The sequence below is a fragment of the Halichoerus grypus genome, chromosome 9 (genome assembly GCF_964656455.1).
Source record: "Halichoerus grypus chromosome 9, mHalGry1.hap1.1, whole genome shotgun sequence".
In the NCBI taxonomy this organism is placed as follows: Eukaryota; Metazoa; Chordata; class Mammalia; order Carnivora; family Phocidae; genus Halichoerus; species Halichoerus grypus.
This window is the reverse complement of record NC_135720.1, coordinates 58,845,321-58,863,228: the sequence shown is the minus strand read 5'-3', so window position 1 is coordinate 58,863,228 and position 17,908 is coordinate 58,845,321. Positions and strand designations below refer to the sequence as shown.

Genomic DNA, 17,908 nt, shown 5'->3' with positions numbered 1-17,908 from the left:
TCCAGTAGTATGACTAAATGAAGGGAGCTGGAGAATTAGGTCATATTTACTATCTATGTATGACTGTATTTTGAAAGTGGTCTTTGTCTTTTCTATTTTAAGTAAACCTCAATTTCTCCTTGTAACACACACATGCATGTATATATGCCTCTCCCACCCAACCAAAAGTCAAATCTCAATTTATGAAACTGAGTAATAGGGAGTATTAAGGATAAATTAAAACTACACATGATATAAGATTTTAGCTTCCTTGAAACTTCTAATAGATCTAAAAATAAGTAGGAAAAATTTGCCAATTTCCTGAACTCTTGTGCCTTTCTTTGCTTCCAGATTATGGAACAGGTGATTTTAACACAGACAATAAGAAGAAGAAGATACAATCAAGGGCCAGTCAGAATTCTTTCTGATTGTAGAGCTTCACTAGAGCAGAAGTATTTTATAAATAAAAGGTATAGATATTAAAACTGATATATATTTTTTTTTGCATCAAATGAACAAAAGTGTTACACATTCAAAATTTGTATGGTATGGTTTCCATAAAGAACACATTTTCCAGCATAGCTCTGGAAGGAGAAGTGGAGAGGGAGTGTGGATATTTGGGTTCTGGACCCGATAATGAGCCTAGGGATGGAGATTGTGGCCCCTGGAGCCAGAGTAGTCAAATTCCAGTGCTCCCTCTGTCACTCAGGAGCTGTGTGATTATGGGCAAGTTGCTCAATCTCCCTGTGCTTCAGTCCCTTCATCTACAAAATGGGGATCATAATAATACTAAATGAGTTAGGCTCTTAAAACAACTCAAGTATGATAGATAATAAATAATGTTAGTGTACGTTTTTGTTTCTCAGTTATTAATTTCAATTGTTACTTTTATAAATTCCTTTCTTATATGTGTGGTTTTGCTAAGTTCATCTAGTTCCTAGAGATGAATGCTTATTTTGTTTTCAAGCATTCATGCTATCTTGTAGATGCTCTAAAGATATGAATACTCCTTGGAATTGTGCTGTGACTGAAAAATTCACTGACTTTGTTATATATTACTTATATTTTTTAATAGCTCTAGTCTTTACCTTTAAAATAAATTTTCACCTTCCCCTAGAATAAAAATAGTTAAATACCAAGCAGGTAGATTGCCTTTGCCATCCTTTTTCTTGTTTATTTCTGGTATTATTGCAGCATTATACACTGGGAATGTAGTCTTATGATCTCTATGTTTTGAAATACACTGAGTTGTTCTTTGTGGCCTAGTACATGGTATATTTTTATAAATAAATTTTGATGAGTATTTACAAGAAGGCTTATTCTTTTGGGGGAGGAGAAATATAAAGATACATACACATATTCAAAGATACTGTTAATCAAACCCTCTATTTTACAAAGTACTTTTTATATCTCTTCGGCATGCTGATTTTCAAAAGAGATGTGTTCAAGTCTCTCAACATGATTGTAATTTAGTTAACATCTTGAATTTCTATCAGTTTATGCTTTCTGTATTTTGACGCTATGTTTTTAGTTACCTAAAAATTTGTATACTATATTTAGTGATTGTGCTTGCTATCTATATGGACCATTCTTCTTTGTTCTTTTTAGTTTTTCTTTACCTTGAATTTCATTTTCTCTGATTTTAATTCTGCAACTGTCGCTTTCCTTTTGCTACTGTCCCTCATATCTTCTTTCAATCCTTAACTTTCAACTTTTCTATATCACTTTGATTTGATGTTTCTTACAAATCATGTTTAGCTGGATATAAAATAATTGAATCTGAGAATTTCTGTCTTTCAACAGTTTAGTTTAAATTATTTTTAACATTTAAGATTATAATTGACCACACTTATATAACAAATAGATCCTGTCACTTTTCTACTCAAAACCCCACAATGGTTCTTATATCACTGATAATGAAAGTCGAAGTCATTCCCATGGTGTCTCAGCTCAGGTCTCACATGACTGGTACAACCACCAATCCCCCACATCCCTAATCTCATCTCCTGCTACTGTCTACCCCTCATTCACTCTGTATCAGCTACAACTTCTCCTTTCCATGCCTTGAATACACCAGACATGCATGCCTTTGAACCTCTCCTGTTCTCTTGGTCTGAAATGTTTTCCCTAGATATTCATGTGGTCAAACTTCTCATCCCTTTTAAGTCTTTATTCAAAAGTCAGCACCTTCTTTAAAAAAAAAAAAAAACAACTAACAATACAGTATTATTAACTATAGTCATCATGCTGTAAATTACAGCATTTATCTGGAAATTTGTATCTTTTGACCAACATCTCCCCATTTCCCTCTTTAGCACCTTTAATTAGGCCCACTCTGTCTCCCTATTTAATACTATAATTCTCCCACTCCACCCACTTGGCCTCCTGGTCTTCAGTACCATGTTCTTTTTTTCAAAGCATTCATAACTTTCTAACCTAACATTTTTTTTTCTTTTTCAAGTTTTTATTTAAATTCCAGTTGGTTAGGGCGCCTGGGTGGCTCAGTTGGTTAAGCGACTGCCTTCGGCTCAGGTCATGATCCTGGAGTCCCTGGATCGAGTCCCGCATCGGGCTCCCTGCTCAGCAGGGAGTCTGCTTCTCCCTCTGACCCTCCCCCCTCTCATGTGCTTGCTCTCTCTCATTCTCTCTCTCTCAAATAAATAAATAAAAAATCTTTAAAAAAAAAATAAATAAATAAATTCCAGTTGGTTAACACACAGTGTAATATTAGTTTCAGGTACAGATTTTAGTGAGTCATCATTTATATATGATACCTAGTGCTCATTACAAGTGCCCTCCTTAATACCCTTCATGCATTTAAGCCATCCCCCCCCCCATCTCTCTTTCAGTAACCCTCAGTTTGTTCTCTTTGGTTAAAAGTCTGTTTTATGGTTTGCCCCTCTTTTTCTTTTTTCCCCTATGTTCATCTGTTTTATTTCTTAAATTCCACATATGAGTGAAATCATATAGTATTTGTTTTTCTCTGACTTATTTTGTTTAGCATAGTATACTCTAGTTCCATTCATGTCATTGCAAATGGCAAAATTTCATTCTTTTTGATGGCTGGGTAATTTTCCAGTGTGTGTGTGTGTGTATACACCATTTCTTCTTTATCCATTCACCAGTTGATGGACATTTGGGTTCTTTCCATAGTTTGGCTACTGTTGATAATGCTGCTATAAACATCGGGGTGCATGTATCCCTTCAAATCAGTAGTTTTGTATCCTTTGGGTAAATATGTTGTAACACTGCAATGCAATTGCTGGATTGTGGGTTAGTTCTATTTTTAACCTTCTTGCGGAACCTCCATACTGTTTTCCAGAGTGGCTGCACCAGTTTGCATTCCCACCAACAGTGCAAGAGGGTTCCCCTTTCTCCACATCCTCACCAAAATCTGTTGTTACCTGTGTTGTTAATTTTAGCCATTCTGACGGGTGTGAGGTGCTATCTCACTGGAGTTCGGATTTGTATCAGCATAACTTTTAAACTCATTGTCTCTGCTAAAAGAATAAGAGTGCCATGAAAGCAGAAAGTTTTTTATTTACATCTTCAAAATGCCTAGAATAGTACCTGACACATAGTAGGCACTCAATAAACGTTTACTGAATTAAGGAATATAGATTTAATTTTTTAAATGCTTCTACCTCACCATTTTAAGGCAATTCTATGATTTTTGAGACTAGAAATCATTACTTATGTTGCTACTACCTCCAGTTGCTGAGCATAGCTTTTTTTTTTTCTAATTGAGACATAATTGACATGTAACAATGTATTAGTTTTAGTTATACAATATAATTATTTGATATGTTTGTATTGTTAAATGATTACCACAATTTGTCTAGTTAACAACAATCACCTTACATAGTTAGAAACTTTTTTCTTGTGATGAGAACTTTTAAGATCTACTCTCTGATCAACTTTCAAATATATATACACAGTATTAACTATAATCATTCTGTACATTAGATTCTCAGGATTATTTATCTTATAACTAGAAGTTTGTACTTTTTGACCTCCTTCACCCATTTTGCCCACCCTACCCATGATCTGTTCTTTGTATCTATGAGGTTTTTTGTTTTGTTTTTTGTTTTTGCTGTTGTTGGTAGAGTCCACATACAGGTGACAACATACAGTATTTATCTTTCTCTGCTTGACTTACTTAGCATAATGCCCTCCAGGTCCATCCATATTATTGCAAATGGCAGGATTTCTTTCTTTCTTTTTTTTTTTTTTGGTGAATAATATTTCAGTGTGAGTGTGTGTGCGTGCATGTGTGTATCATGTCTTTATCTGTTCATCCACTGATGGACACAGGTTGTTTCTAGGTGTTTGCTATTGTAAATAATACTGCAATGAACATGGGAGTGCAGATATCTTTTTGAGACAGTGATTTCATATTCTTTGGATAAATACCCAGCAGTGGAATTGATGGATCATGTGGTAGTTCCATTTTTCATTTTTTGAGGAAACTCCATACTGTTTTCCACAGTGGCTGCACCAATTTTCATTCTCACCAACAGTGCACAAGGGTTCCCTTTTCTCCACATCCTCACACACTTATTTTTTGTCTTTCTGATACTAGCCATTCTAGGGTGTGAGATGATATCTTATGATTTTGATTTGCATTTCCCTGGTGATTAGTGATGTCGAGCACCTTTTCATGTACCTATTGGCCATCTGTATGTCCTCTTTAGAAAAATGTCCATTCAGATCCTTAGCCCATTTTTAAATCAGATTGTTATTTTTCTATTCAGTTGTATGAATTCTTTATATATTTTTATATATATATAAATATATAATCAGATATATGATTTGCACATATTTTCTCCCAGTTGGTAGGTTGCCTCTTCATTTTGCTAGTTTCCTTTACTGAGCAGAAGCATTTTAGTTTGATGTGGTCGCACTTGTTTATTTTTGCCTTCGCTTATGGTGTAAAATCCAAAAACTCATCACTAAGACCAATACCAAGGACATTACCTTCTATGTCTTCTAGCAGTTTTACCGTTTCAGGTCTTACCTTCAAGTCTTTAATACATTTTGAGTTGACTTTTGTGCATGGTGAAATATATGGGTCCAGTTTCATTCTTTTGCATGTGAATATCCAGCTTTCCCAATACCATTTATTAAAGAGACTATACTTTCTCCATTATATACTCTTGGATCCTTTGAGTAAATTAATTGACCATATATGTATGGGCTTATTATAGGGCTCTCTGTTTCATTGATCTATGTGTCTGTTTTTATGCCAATACCATACTGTTTTGATTACTATACCTTTGTAATATAGTTTGAAATCAGGAAGTGTGATGCCTCCAGCTTTGTTCTTCTTTCTCAGGTTTGCTGGGGCTATTTGAGGTCTTTTGTGGTTCCATACAAGTTTTAGGATTGCTTGTTCTCTTTCTGTGAAAAATGTCATCATAGCCCTTCAAAAAAAATTTAATACTGTACCTATTCTGGACTGATTAATTCAAATGGCAACAGTTTGGGCACAGGTTTCTACTTCAGGATAAGACCAGTCTTAGTCTCAACCTAGCTAGGTATCTCAAAATATGTTCAGGTGACTACTCTAAAAAAGAACTAGCAACTTTGATAAGGATAGTCAAGAGTATAGACCATCACCTCCTGAAAATTAATTTAAGTGCATTTATCAATATATGACTGGACTTTTAAGAATGTTAGAACTTGGATGGTTATAAGGGCTGGAGACAGCACTGCAGGCAGGCAGAAGAGTGACAGCAAAAGCATGAAAGTGAGAGAAACTCTCACCTAGCGGTGGTACGGGTTAATGTCTCCTTGGTGGTGTTGGTGATGGTAGTAGAGGAAACCTAGCTTTTATTTGGGGCAGCAAGAAAAGCAGCTGCCACAATAACCAAGTGCCCTAAGCTACTGCATCTTTTGACTCCCAGAGCTAGAATTTCCCCTTAGCAAAGATGGCCCTCAGGTAAAAATAGGTGAGGCAATGTGAACTGCAGAATACTCACTATTTAAATGCACTACAATCATATGAGCAGGAGATACCCTAAACTGTCAATACCCAAGAAGTCCCCAGGCTCAGAGGCGCAATATAATTTCTTTAAGTTATAAACCAAGTACATCCCCTCAAGGTTTCATCTTTGTTCACTGGGCTAACCTCCCCTACACTTCTTGTTCTGTCCTTATTAATACTGTTTATTATAGTTGCATGTGGATTTTTCTCACCACATTAATATTAAATAGAAGGTAGTTTGCAACCAGAACAACAGGGAGTGATGTCTGTTCCAGTTCCCTCTTGGTAGGGCCCAAACACAAGGACATTCTACAAGATAACTGGCTAGTATTCTCCTAACATGTCAAGGTTATAGTAGACAAATACTGAAAAAATGCCACACATTACAGTGAATTAAGGAGACAGAACTAAATGCAATGCAGGATACCAAACTGGATCCTGGACAGAAAAGGACATGAGTGGGACAGCTGACAAAACCTGAGTAAAGTCTGTGGATTAGTTAATAGTATGACATAAATGTTAATTTCCTGGTTTGGATAATTGTGCTCCCGTCGTGTCAGGTGCTCACATCTGGGGAAGCTGGGGGCAGGCTATGCAGTGTCTGTACTATTTTTGTAATTGTTTTAAAGTCACAAATTGTTTCTAATTCAAAGTTAAAACTTGTTTTTTTTTTTTTAAGTTTAAGAAAAGTAGATGCACACACAAAGTTCAGTGTATCTGCGGATTTAGTAAAGAACTCTAATTTGCTAAAGAACTCAATTTAAATTTGAACTCAGTTTGAACCAGTTTAAAGACCTCAGAGAATTATTTCCTTGTTTGCTAATCAGAGAAACTGACAAATGATTAGGTTCTTAGTCTCTAAACTAGATTCTTTAGGATGGTATGGACCGGTAAAGCAATTGAAAGGCAGTACAGGACTAACAGCTCACTAATCAACATTAATTATGTTCTTCATAATTAATACAAAACTTAGAAATACTTTAATGCATGTATTTGATTCTCAACATGATCCTGTGAGGGAGGATTATTATTATTACTCACTTTCCAGATGAAGAAAGGGAAGCTGAGAGGTGAAGTGACTCAGGGTCAAACAGTAAAGGGTAGTGCTAAAACAGGAATTAGTGTTCTGACTCCATGTTCAAATCTCTTTCCACAATATTAATCGCCTCTATCTTTTATGACATAAGAAAAAGAAATACATCTTCAGTTACACACCAAGCCACTCGTTCCTCTAAAAAAAGAGTTGAGTCAGAAAACCTATGGTGTTAAGTCTTGGTTTTATGTCAAAGCAGTTCTGGGATCCAGAGCAAGTCACTTTAAGTTTCCGACCTCCCTTTTTTCAGTATCAAACAAGAAGGTTGGACCAGAGTACGTGTAAAGTCTATCCCAGTATACCTTCCACAATTCTAATCCTGCAATCTATTTGCTATGGTTGCAGTGCTGGATGGCTACCTCACTAATCCCGTAGTCATGTTCCCAAATGATATCTTGTATCTAATCCAGAAGCCCTAAGAGCTGAGGAAACAGAAAACTGTCACCATATTTTCAAACTGAGATCTATGTGAGTGGAAATGTTGGATGAAACATGAAACAAATTTCTTAAGGTACCAACAGGCAAGATTTGGTAATGACATTTTCATCATGATCTCTCTGTTCAAGACCTTACAATGCCTTGATATTTCCTAATCTATCAGGAATGTCCCCCATCTCTGGCCCTCCTTCTATTCCTTCTGCAACTGTTAAGGTCCTATTCACCTTTCTTATTAAACAGCTGCCTAACCGGTCTTCCTGCTTTAAATGTCTCCCATTCCAGCTCATTCCCGACCATAGTGTCATAGTGTCATCAGGACTGAAACAAACCAAACCTAATTTGGGGATGTTAAACCATGTTTAAAAACTCACCACAGCCAATAGGATCAGATGGAAACTCCTTAGCATGACATACAGGCTATTTACTCTCTGGTGAGTGGCCCACTTTCTGGTCAAGACAATCTTTTGATCTCCATACTCTTAAGCTCTGGCTACATCAAACTTCTTGGCACTCTACAAATGGCCTTTCAAGCCACAAGGGCCTCTGTCCATATAGTATTTTTTTTTTTTGTAGTTTTTAATTTTATTATGTTAGTCACGATACAATACATCATTAGTTTTTGATGTAGTGATCCACAATCCATTGTTTTCGTATAACACCCAGTGCTCCATGCAGTACATGCCCTCCTTAATACCCATCACCGGGCTAACCAATCCCCCTTCCCCCTCCCCTCTAGAACCCTGTTTGTTTCTTAGGTCCATAGTTTCTCATGGTTCATCTCTCCCTCCAATTCCCCCCGCCCATTTTCCCCTTCCTTCTCCTAATGTCCTCCATGCTATTCCTTATGTTCCACAAATAAGTGAAACCATATGATAACTGACTTTCTCTGCTTGACTTATTTCGCTTAGCATAATCTCCTCCAGTCCCATCCATGTTGATGTAAAAGTTGGGTATTCATCTTTTCTGATGGCTGAGTAATATTCCATTGTATATATGGACCACATCTTCTTTATCCATTCATCTGTTGAAGGGCATCTCGGCTCTTTCCACAGTTTGGCTATTGCGGACATTGCTGCTGTGAACATTGGGGTGCATATGGCCCTTCTTTTCACTACATCTGTGTCTTTGGGGTAAATACCCAGTAGTGCAATTGCTGGGTCATAGGGTAGCTCTATTTTTAACTTTTTGAGGAACCTCCACACTGTTTTCCAAAGTGGCTGTGCCAACTTGCATTCCCACCAACAGGGTACGAGGGTTCCCCTTTCTCCACAACCTCTCCAACATTTGTGGTTTCTTTCCCTGTCCATTTTGGCCATTCTAACTGGTATAAGGTGTTATCTAAGTGTGGTTTTGATTTGGATTTCCCTGATGGCTAATGATGAACATTTTTTCATGTGTCTGTTAGCCATTTGTATGTCTTCTTCAGAGAAGTGTCTGTTCATCTCTTCTGCCCACTTTTTGACTTGATTATTTGTTTTTTGGGTGTTGAGTTTGAGAAGTTCTTTATAGATTTTGGATATCAGTGCTTTATCTGTGGTGTCATTTGCAAATATCTTCTCCCATTCTGTGGGTTGCCTCTTTGTTTTGTTGACTGTTTCCTTTGCTGTGCAGAAGCTTTTTATCTTGATGAAGTCCCAAAAGTTCATTTTTGCCTTTGTTTCACTAGCTTTCGGAGATGTATCTTGAAAGAAGTTGCTGTGGCCGATGTCAAAGAGGTTACTGCCTATGTTCTCCTCTAGGATTTTGATGGATTCCTGTCTCACATTGAGGTCTTTCATCCACTTTGAGTTTATCTTTGTGAATGGTGTTAGAGAATGGTCCAGTTTCATTCTTCTGCATGTGGCTGTCCAATTTTCCCAGCACCATTTATTGAAGAGACTTTTTTCCATTGCATGTTTTTTCCTGTTTTGTCAAAGATTATTTGACCATAGAGTTGAGAGTCCATATCTGGGTCCTCTATTCTGTTCCATTGGTCTATATGTCTGTTTTTGTGCCAGTACCATGCTGTCTTGGTGATCACTGCTTTGTAATATAGCTTGAAATCGGGCAACGTGATGCCCCCAGCTTGTTTTTCTTTTTCAACATCTCCTTGGCGATTCGGGGTCTTTCCTGATTCCATACAAATTTTAGGATTGTTTGTTCCAGCACTTTGAAAAATGTCATTGGAATTTTGATCGGGATGGCATTGAAGGTATAGATTGCTCTGGGTAGCATAGACATTTTAACATGTTTATTCTTCCAATCCATGAGCATGGAATATTTTTCCATCTTTTTGTGTCTTCTTCAATTTCTTTCATGAGTGTTCTGTAGTTCCTAGAGTATAGATCCTTTACCTCTTTGGTTAGGTTTATTCCGAGGTATCTTATGGTTTTTGGTGCTATTGTAAATGGAATCGTTTCTTTAATTTCTCTTTCAACAGTTGCGTTGTTAGTGTATAAGAAAGCAACCGATTTCTGTGCATTGATTTTGTATCCTGCCACATTACTGAATTGCTGGATGAGTTCTAGTAATTTGGGGGTGGAGTCTTTTGGGTTTTCCACATAAAGTATCATGTCGTCTGTGAAAAGAGAGAGTTTGACTTCTTCTTTGCCAATTTGAATACCTTTTATTTCTTTTTGTTGTCTGATTGCTGTTGCTAGGACTTCTAGTACTATGTTGAACAACAGTGGTGAGAGTGGGCATCCTTGACGTGTTCCTGATCTTAAGGGAAAGGCTCTCAGCTTTTCCCCATTGAGGATGATATTCACTGTGGGTTTTTCATAGATGGATTTTAAGAGCTTGAGGAATGTTCCCTCTATCCCTATACTCTGGAGAGTTTTAATCAGGAAAGGATGTTGTATTTTGTCAAATGCTTTTTCTGCATCAATTGAGAGGACCATATGGTTCTTCTCCCTCCTCTTATTAATGTGTTCTATCACATTGATTGATTTGCGAATGTTGAACCACCCTTGCATCCTGGGGATAAATCCCACTTGGTCGTGGTGGATGATCCTTTTAAGGTATTGTTGGATCCTATTAGCTAGGATTTTGTTGAGGATTTTGGAATCCGTATTCATCAGGGATATCGGTCTGAAATTCTCCTTTTTGATGGGGTCTTTGCCTGGTTTGGGGATTAAGGTAATGCTGGCCTCATAGAATGAGTTTGGAAGTTTTCCTTCTGTTTCTACTTTTTGAAACAGCTTTAGTAGAATAGGTATTATTTCTTCTTTGAATGTTTGGTAGAATTCCCCAGGGAATCCATCAGGCCCTGGACTCTTGTTTTTTGGGAGGTTTTTGATCACTGCTTCAATCTCGTTACTGGTTATTGGCGTATTCAGGTTGTCTGTTTCTTCCTGTTTCAGTCTTGGCAGCTTATAGGTTTCCAGGAAGGCCTCCATTTCATCCAGATTGCTCAGTTTATTGGCATGTAGTTGTCGATAATAATTTCTAATAATTGTTTCTATTTCCTTGGTGTTAGTCGTGATCTCTCCCCTTTCATTCATAATTTTATTAATTTGGGTCCTTTCTCTTTTCTTTTGGATAAGTCTGGCCAGTGGTTTATCAATCTTATTAATTCTTTCAAAGAACCAACTTCTAGTTTCATTGATCTGATCTACTGTGTTTCTGGTTTCTAGTTCATTGATTTCTGCTCTAATATTAATTATTTCTCTTCTAATGCATGGCTTAGGCATCGTTTGTTGCTTTTTCTCTAGTTCTTTAAGGTGTAGAGTTAGTTGGTGAATTTGGGATTTTTCTATTTTTTTGAGTGAGGCTTGGATGGCTATGTATTTCCCCCTTAGGACCGCCTTTGCAGTATCCCATAGGTTTTGGACCAATGTGTTTTCGTTCTCATTGATTTCCATGAATTGTTTAAGTTCTTCTTTGATTTCTCGGTTGACCCAAACATTCTTGAGCAGAGTGGTCTTTAGCTTCCAAGTGTTTGAATTTCTGCCAAATTTTTTCTTGTGATTGAGTTCCAGTTTTAGAGCATTGTGGTCTGAGAATATGCAGGGAATAATCTCAATCTTTTGGTATCGGCTGAGACCTGATTTGTGACCCAATATATGGTCTATTCTGGAGAAAGTTCCATGTGCGCTCCAGAAGAATGAGTATTCTGTTGTTTTAGGGTGGAATGTTCTGTAAATATCTATGAGGTCCATCTGGTCCAATGTATCATTCAAAGCTCTTGTTTCCTTGTTGATTTTCTGCTTAGATGATCTGTCCATTGCTGAGAGTGGAGTATCGAGGTCTCCTACAATTAACGTATTGTTATCAATATGACTCTTTATTTTGGTTAACAGTTGGCTTATGTAGATGGCTGCTCCCATGTTGGGGGCATAGATAGTTACAATTGTTAGATCTTCTTGTTGGATAGACCCTTTAAGAATGATATAGTGTCCTTCTGTGTCTCTAATTACAGACTTCAGTTTAAAATCTAATTTGTCTGATATAAGAATTGCTACCCCAGCTTTCTTTTGAGGTCCGCTGGCATGGAAGATGATCTCCATCCCTTCACTTTCAGTCTGGATGTATCTTTAGGTTCAAAATGAGTCTCTTGTAGATAGCATATGGATGGGTCCTGTCTTTTTATCCAATCTGCAACCCTGTGCCGTTTTATGGGAGCGTTTAGGCCATTCACGTTGAGAGTGATTATTGAAAGATATGAATTAATTGTCATCATGTTGCCTGTGAAGACGTTGTTTTTATAGATTGTCCCTGTAAATTTCTGTTGTAGATCACTCTTGGGGTCTTTCTCCTTTTATAGAACCCCCCTTAATATTTCTTGCAGGGCCGGCTTAGTGGTCACATATTCTTTCAACTTCTGCCGGTCGTGGAAGCTCTGCATCTCTCCATCCATTCTAAATGAAAGCCTTGCCAGATAAAGTATTCTTGGCTGCATGTTCTTCTCATTTAGTACTCTGAATATGTCTTGCCAGGCCTTTCTGGCTTGCCAGGTCTCTGTGGATAGGTCTGATGTTATTCTGATGTTCCTCCCTCTGTACGTAAGGAATCTCTTCCCCCTAACTGCCCTTAAGATGGTTTCCTTGGTTCTAAGATTTGCAAGTTTTACTATTACATGCCGGGGTGTTGGCCTGTTTTCCTTGATCTTAGGAGGGGTCCTCTCTGCCTCTAGGACACAAATGTTTGTTTCATTCCCCAGATTAGGGAAGTTCTCAGCTACAATTTGCTCAAATACATCTTCTAGTCCTCTCTCTCTCTCCACTCCCTCCGGGATTCCAATGATTCTGACATTGGAACGCCTCATGGTGTCACTTACTTCTCTGATTCTATTTTCATGGATTCTGAGTTGTTTTTCCCTGGCCTCCTCTTTTCCCTTTTTATCTATTATATTGTCTTCCAGATCGCTTATTCTCTCTTCTGTCTCAGTTACCCTAGCTGTTAGATTATCTAATTTGGATTGGATCTCACTGATAGCATTTTTAAGTTCTGCCAATTCCCCATTTATTTCTGCCCTTAGAGACTCTATGTTGCCATTAATTGATTTCTCCATTCTAGCCATTGTCTTCACAATTGCTAGCCTGAATTCCATCTCCGACATCTTGGTTATATCTGCATCCATTTGTAAATCTGCAGCGTAAGTCATAATCTCTGAGTCTTTTCTGATTTGGGGTTCCTCCTCCTAGTCATTCTGTTGATGGGTGTTTGAGGGAATGTATAGAGTCCAAATTATTGACCAGAACCCAAGCAAGATGCACCTGTTTTCTTGGGACCTTAGTGTTGCTGGCCTCTTGTTTTCCCAGCCTGTCTTCTGGGGGAGGGGCCTGCCGCGCTGTTACTCAGGCAACCCTGTTTGGGCGGAGTTGCCCTGCGCCCCTGTGGCGGGGGATGGGCTCAGTGGGAATCAGTCTTTGGGGCTTTTGTTCTCTGGCAGCTTTCCCTTGCGGCTTTCTGCTTCTCTTCCCCCAGTCAGAGCAGAAGAGGTTTCCAATCCTCTGCCTCAGAGCAGAGAGACCTCAGTCTGTTCTTCAGTGAGCTCTCCAGGCCACACCGTCTCCGTTTCTATCCGTGCTGCTATAAACTGCAGCGTCCTGGGTTGTGCGCCCCTCCGCAGCGCCCCAGTCCTGCCTCCAGGTCGGGGCACGTCTCTGCCCTTTGTGCTTCTGAAACCGCCAGCTGCTCCCAATTCGCGTGCGCGCGACTCCAGCGCTCGGGGTTTCCACCCCCGGGGGTTGCTGTTCACCGGCACAACCCCGGTGCACCGGGTTTCCGTCTGGGAGGCTGCAGTTCGCGTGCGCGCGACCGTCGCTCCGGTTTCTGTCCGGGATGGGCTGCAGTTCGTGTGCACGCGACCGTCACTCCAGTTTCTCTCTGGCAGGGGGGTGGGGGGGGCGGGGGCGGCAGTTAGCGTGCGCGTGACCGTCGCTCCGGGTTTCTGTCCGGGGGGCTGCAGTTCACGTGCGCACGACCCCGCCGGTCTGGTTTTCCACCCCGGTGGCTGCCCTAAAGTCCTTTCCCGGCGCTACCGGTCTACGAGTCTGTGCCCCGTCCGCAGCGCGCGAGGCTGTCACTCACCGGCGGTGTAGGATCCCCACGTCCAGGCCCCCCCCCCCCCCCCCCCCCCCCCCGCCGCCGTTTATCCTCCGATATCTGCCCGCAGGATCACGGCTCTCCGCTTGGTACCTCAAAACCAACTGCCTGTGATATTCTGTTTGTAGAGATCCAGATCTTCTTACAACTCAGGCTGGTTTCGTGGGTGCTCAGAGTGGTCTGGTAGATATCCAGCTCAATTCCGGGGACCAGTTGAAATAGGGTCCCCTACTCCTCCGCCATCTTTCCCCTCCCCCCTCCATATAGTATTTTTGTGCCTCTTACCTTTTCTACTCCTGTTCCAGATTCAAAATTGAAGTATCACCTCTCTGAAGATTTTACTCTCATAGGCTTAATACAGTTCTATTAGAGCACTTACGATTTACATTGTAATCATTTATAAGTCTTTTTCCCACATTAAAAGATCAGCCATTGAAGATAGGGGATAATGTATACTAATTTTTACCCTCAAAATCTACATAACATTTGAAAAATAGGTGCTCAATGAAGAAGATCTACCTATACTGCCTGAAAATAAAAGACACTCCACCACAACTCCCCTAATTTTATTTCCTCCTGTAGGGTTCTTATTAACCATTACAGATGCCTGATAAAGTCTTCCCTCTATAACTGCACAAGCCTCACTCTTCTCTGAATTCCAACTGCACCTAAGGCCGTAACTACCATCTAGTTTAGCACCTTTCTTAATGAATTCAGGTGTCCTGTCTCTCTTACTACAGAGCAAACTCCTCAAGGATATCCTAAGTTAATGAAAATAAGCTAAGCAATAAATGCATACCATTATTCATTTTCAAATATATCATAATATATTGTGATACCAGAGATAATCATGTGATTCTCTGGGAAAATTCATATACCTAGAATGCCCAAAGTTCTGACTTTTTTGTTATGTACTGAAATTTAGGGATTATTACTTTCAAACATAATTTCGTTCAGTGTGAAACAGAATGATATATAGCTGCCCTGCACTTACCTGGGGTTCATGATAAGACGTCGGAAAAAGTAGGTCCAGGTAATATAATCCATTGCATCTTGCTTAGATGTAATTGTACCACCAGCAATCTCTGCATTTAAATGGTCAGAGAGCACTCCCAATAAGCTATATAGTGAACAAGACATGGGAAACATACATGAACATTAAATGAAACACACTTTATCTCATATAGCAGGCTGACGGAATGGGGCTAGTAACTTTCAGGAGAAGATGAGAGCCAAAAGGAGAAAGGTAAGAGTGGGCAACAGAAGACTTAGAGAGTAGGGAAGAGTATACTTATGGGGTACTGGAATAGTATTGAGGCTGATAAAAGGAGAGTTGGCAGGGAAGGGATGACAGTTATGAGAGAGTAAAGATATATATTCCTTTCATTTATTCAGTGAGTATTAAGTTCCTAGTGATATGAAACATTAATTGTGCTAGGTGTTGCAGAGTATTCAAAGATGATCAGATGTGTTGAAAGACTAGCATAACATAATGTTCATTTTAGTTTCTTATGTAAAATGCAAAAAAAAAGGGGAAGCAGCGTCCAACAAAAGAAAACCTAAATAAATTATGATATGTAGGACAATATGCTGGTATTAAAAATAGGTTTTGCAAAGGATGTTTAAGAACATAAGAAAATGGTAATAAATTATATGATTAAAAAAATAACAACACAAGTTTCTATATTACTCTCAATTCATCAGTAGCAGAGTATAAATCTGTATACTCAATTGGGAGGGCAACTTGGCAATATCTATTTGAATGATCTCTATGATGCAGCAATTTCACTTTTCACTATCACCTGCCAGAGAAACATTTATAGATGAGGGCAGGGAAGCAAATTACTTCACTGCAACATTATCCGTAAGAAAAAAAACAGGAAACTCTTGAAAGGCCCATTAATAGAGAAGTTAATATGTACACTATGGAATACTCCATGATAGGTAAGTATTAATAATAGTCATAGTAAGGTACAAAATTAAAATTTTTAGTTAACTACTGAAATATACATATAGAAAATTACATAAATCATACATGTACAATTCAAGTAACTTTCGCAATGTGAACACATCTGTGTAACCAACACTAAGATCAAGTATTTCCAGTTCCCCAGAAGCCCTCCTTTTGTGCTGCTTAGTCACTACCGTTGTTCAAAAGAATATTCTGACTTACTTCTGTTCCTTACCTTATTGCAGTGGCTTGGGCTTCTAGTACAATGCTTACTGGAAGTGGGGAGAACAATATTCCTGTATCACTCCCCATCTCAAAGGGAAAACTTCACTATTTCATTATTACTTATGATGTTTGCAGTAGATTTACTCTTTATCAGATTAAGGACATTTCCTTATATTCCTGTTTGCTAAGAGTTTTTATTATAAATTGGTGTGGAATTTTTTCAAATACTTTTTTTTAAATCTATGAAATAATCATATGATTTTCTCATCTTTTCCTGCTAATGTAGTAAATTATAGTAATTTATAGTAATTTATTTTCAAATAATAAATCAACTTCACATTTATAAAATAAATTATACATAATTTGATTTACTAATGTTTTGTTTAGGATTTCTATATTTATATTCATGAAAGTTACAGGTTTGTTAATGTTCCTTTTTGGTAAATTTCTTATCAGGTTTTGGTATCATGGTTACTCTGATCTTATAAATAAGTTGGCAAATAGTCTTATCTTCTCTACTATTAAGAAAAGTTCATTTCAGACTGATGTTACCTCACCCTTAATGTTATGAAGAATTCACTAGTAAAGCATCTGAGTCCGAAGATTTCTTTATGGCAAGATTTTAACTTTTAGATTCAACTGCTTTGATAAATAAGAGATCATTTAGATTTTCTATTTCTTTTATGTCAGTTTGATAAGTTTTTTTCATTTTATTTATTTATTTTTTAATTAATTTTATTTTATTATGTTAGTCACCATACATTACATTATTAGTTTTTGATGTAGTGTTCCATGATTCATTGCGTATAACACCCCGTGCTCCATGCAATACGTGCTCTCCTTAATAGCCACCACTGGGCTGACCCATCCCCCCACACACTCCCCTCTAAAACCCTCAGTTTGTTTCTCAGAGTCCATAGTCTCTCATGGTTCGTCTCCCCCTCCGATTCCCCCCCCTTCATTTTCCTTCCCACTACCTTCTTCTTTTTTTTTTTTAAACATACAATGTATTATTTGTTTTAGAGGTACAGGTCTGTGACTCATCAGTCTTACACAAATCACAGCGCTCACCATAGCACATACTCTCCCCAATGTCTATCACCCAGCCACCCCATCCCTCCTACCCCCCACCACTCCAGCAACCCTCAGTTTGATAAGTTTTTTGATGAATTTTACCATTTGATCTAAATTTTAAAATTACTTGCATAATGTTTTTCATAGTATCTTTTTAATGCCTGTGATCTTTTCATTGCTAATATTATTTTGTTCATTCTTTCTTTCTGTATTTTTGATCAGACTTAAAGGTTTATCGATTTCATTCTTTTCAAAAACCAACTTTTGACTTTTTGATGTTTTTCTAATGTATATTTGGTTTCAGATCTTTGATTCTTGCTCTTATCTTTCTTCTCTTCTCTTTTGAGTTCAATTTGTTAATTTTTCCCCCAAATTTTTGAGATGGATATTTAGATTATTCATGCTTTCTTTTAAAACATATATATATCTTATTATATATATTTATATATAATACATAAATATTATATATAGGATCATAAATTTTCTCTCAGCACAGTGTTAAGTGAATCCATGTTTTTATACTTTCTAAATTAAAAAAATGGAACATGAGCACTTATAATAAAAACTCCAGTAACTATTTACACTATCAATTAGAAACATGTGTTGTCTTTTGCAGTTAGAATACAGTGTATTA

The 17,908-nt window shown here is 38.0% G+C and overlaps 1 protein-coding gene across 2 annotated transcripts in view; it reads right to left on the bottom strand.

Annotated features, from left to right (window-relative positions):
• The window catches only part of ASCC3 (activating signal cointegrator 1 complex subunit 3), a 359,389-nt gene that overhangs the window by 87,640 nt on the left and 253,841 nt on the right, over positions 1-17,908 (bottom strand). For both annotated transcript variants that reach the window (XM_078054943.1, XM_078054942.1), the window contains one exon: positions 15,019-15,144. In XM_078054943.1, coding sequence (XP_077911069.1) covers positions 15,019-15,144 — 126 coding nt within the window. The remainder of the gene's footprint in view (positions 1-15,018; positions 15,145-17,908) is intronic.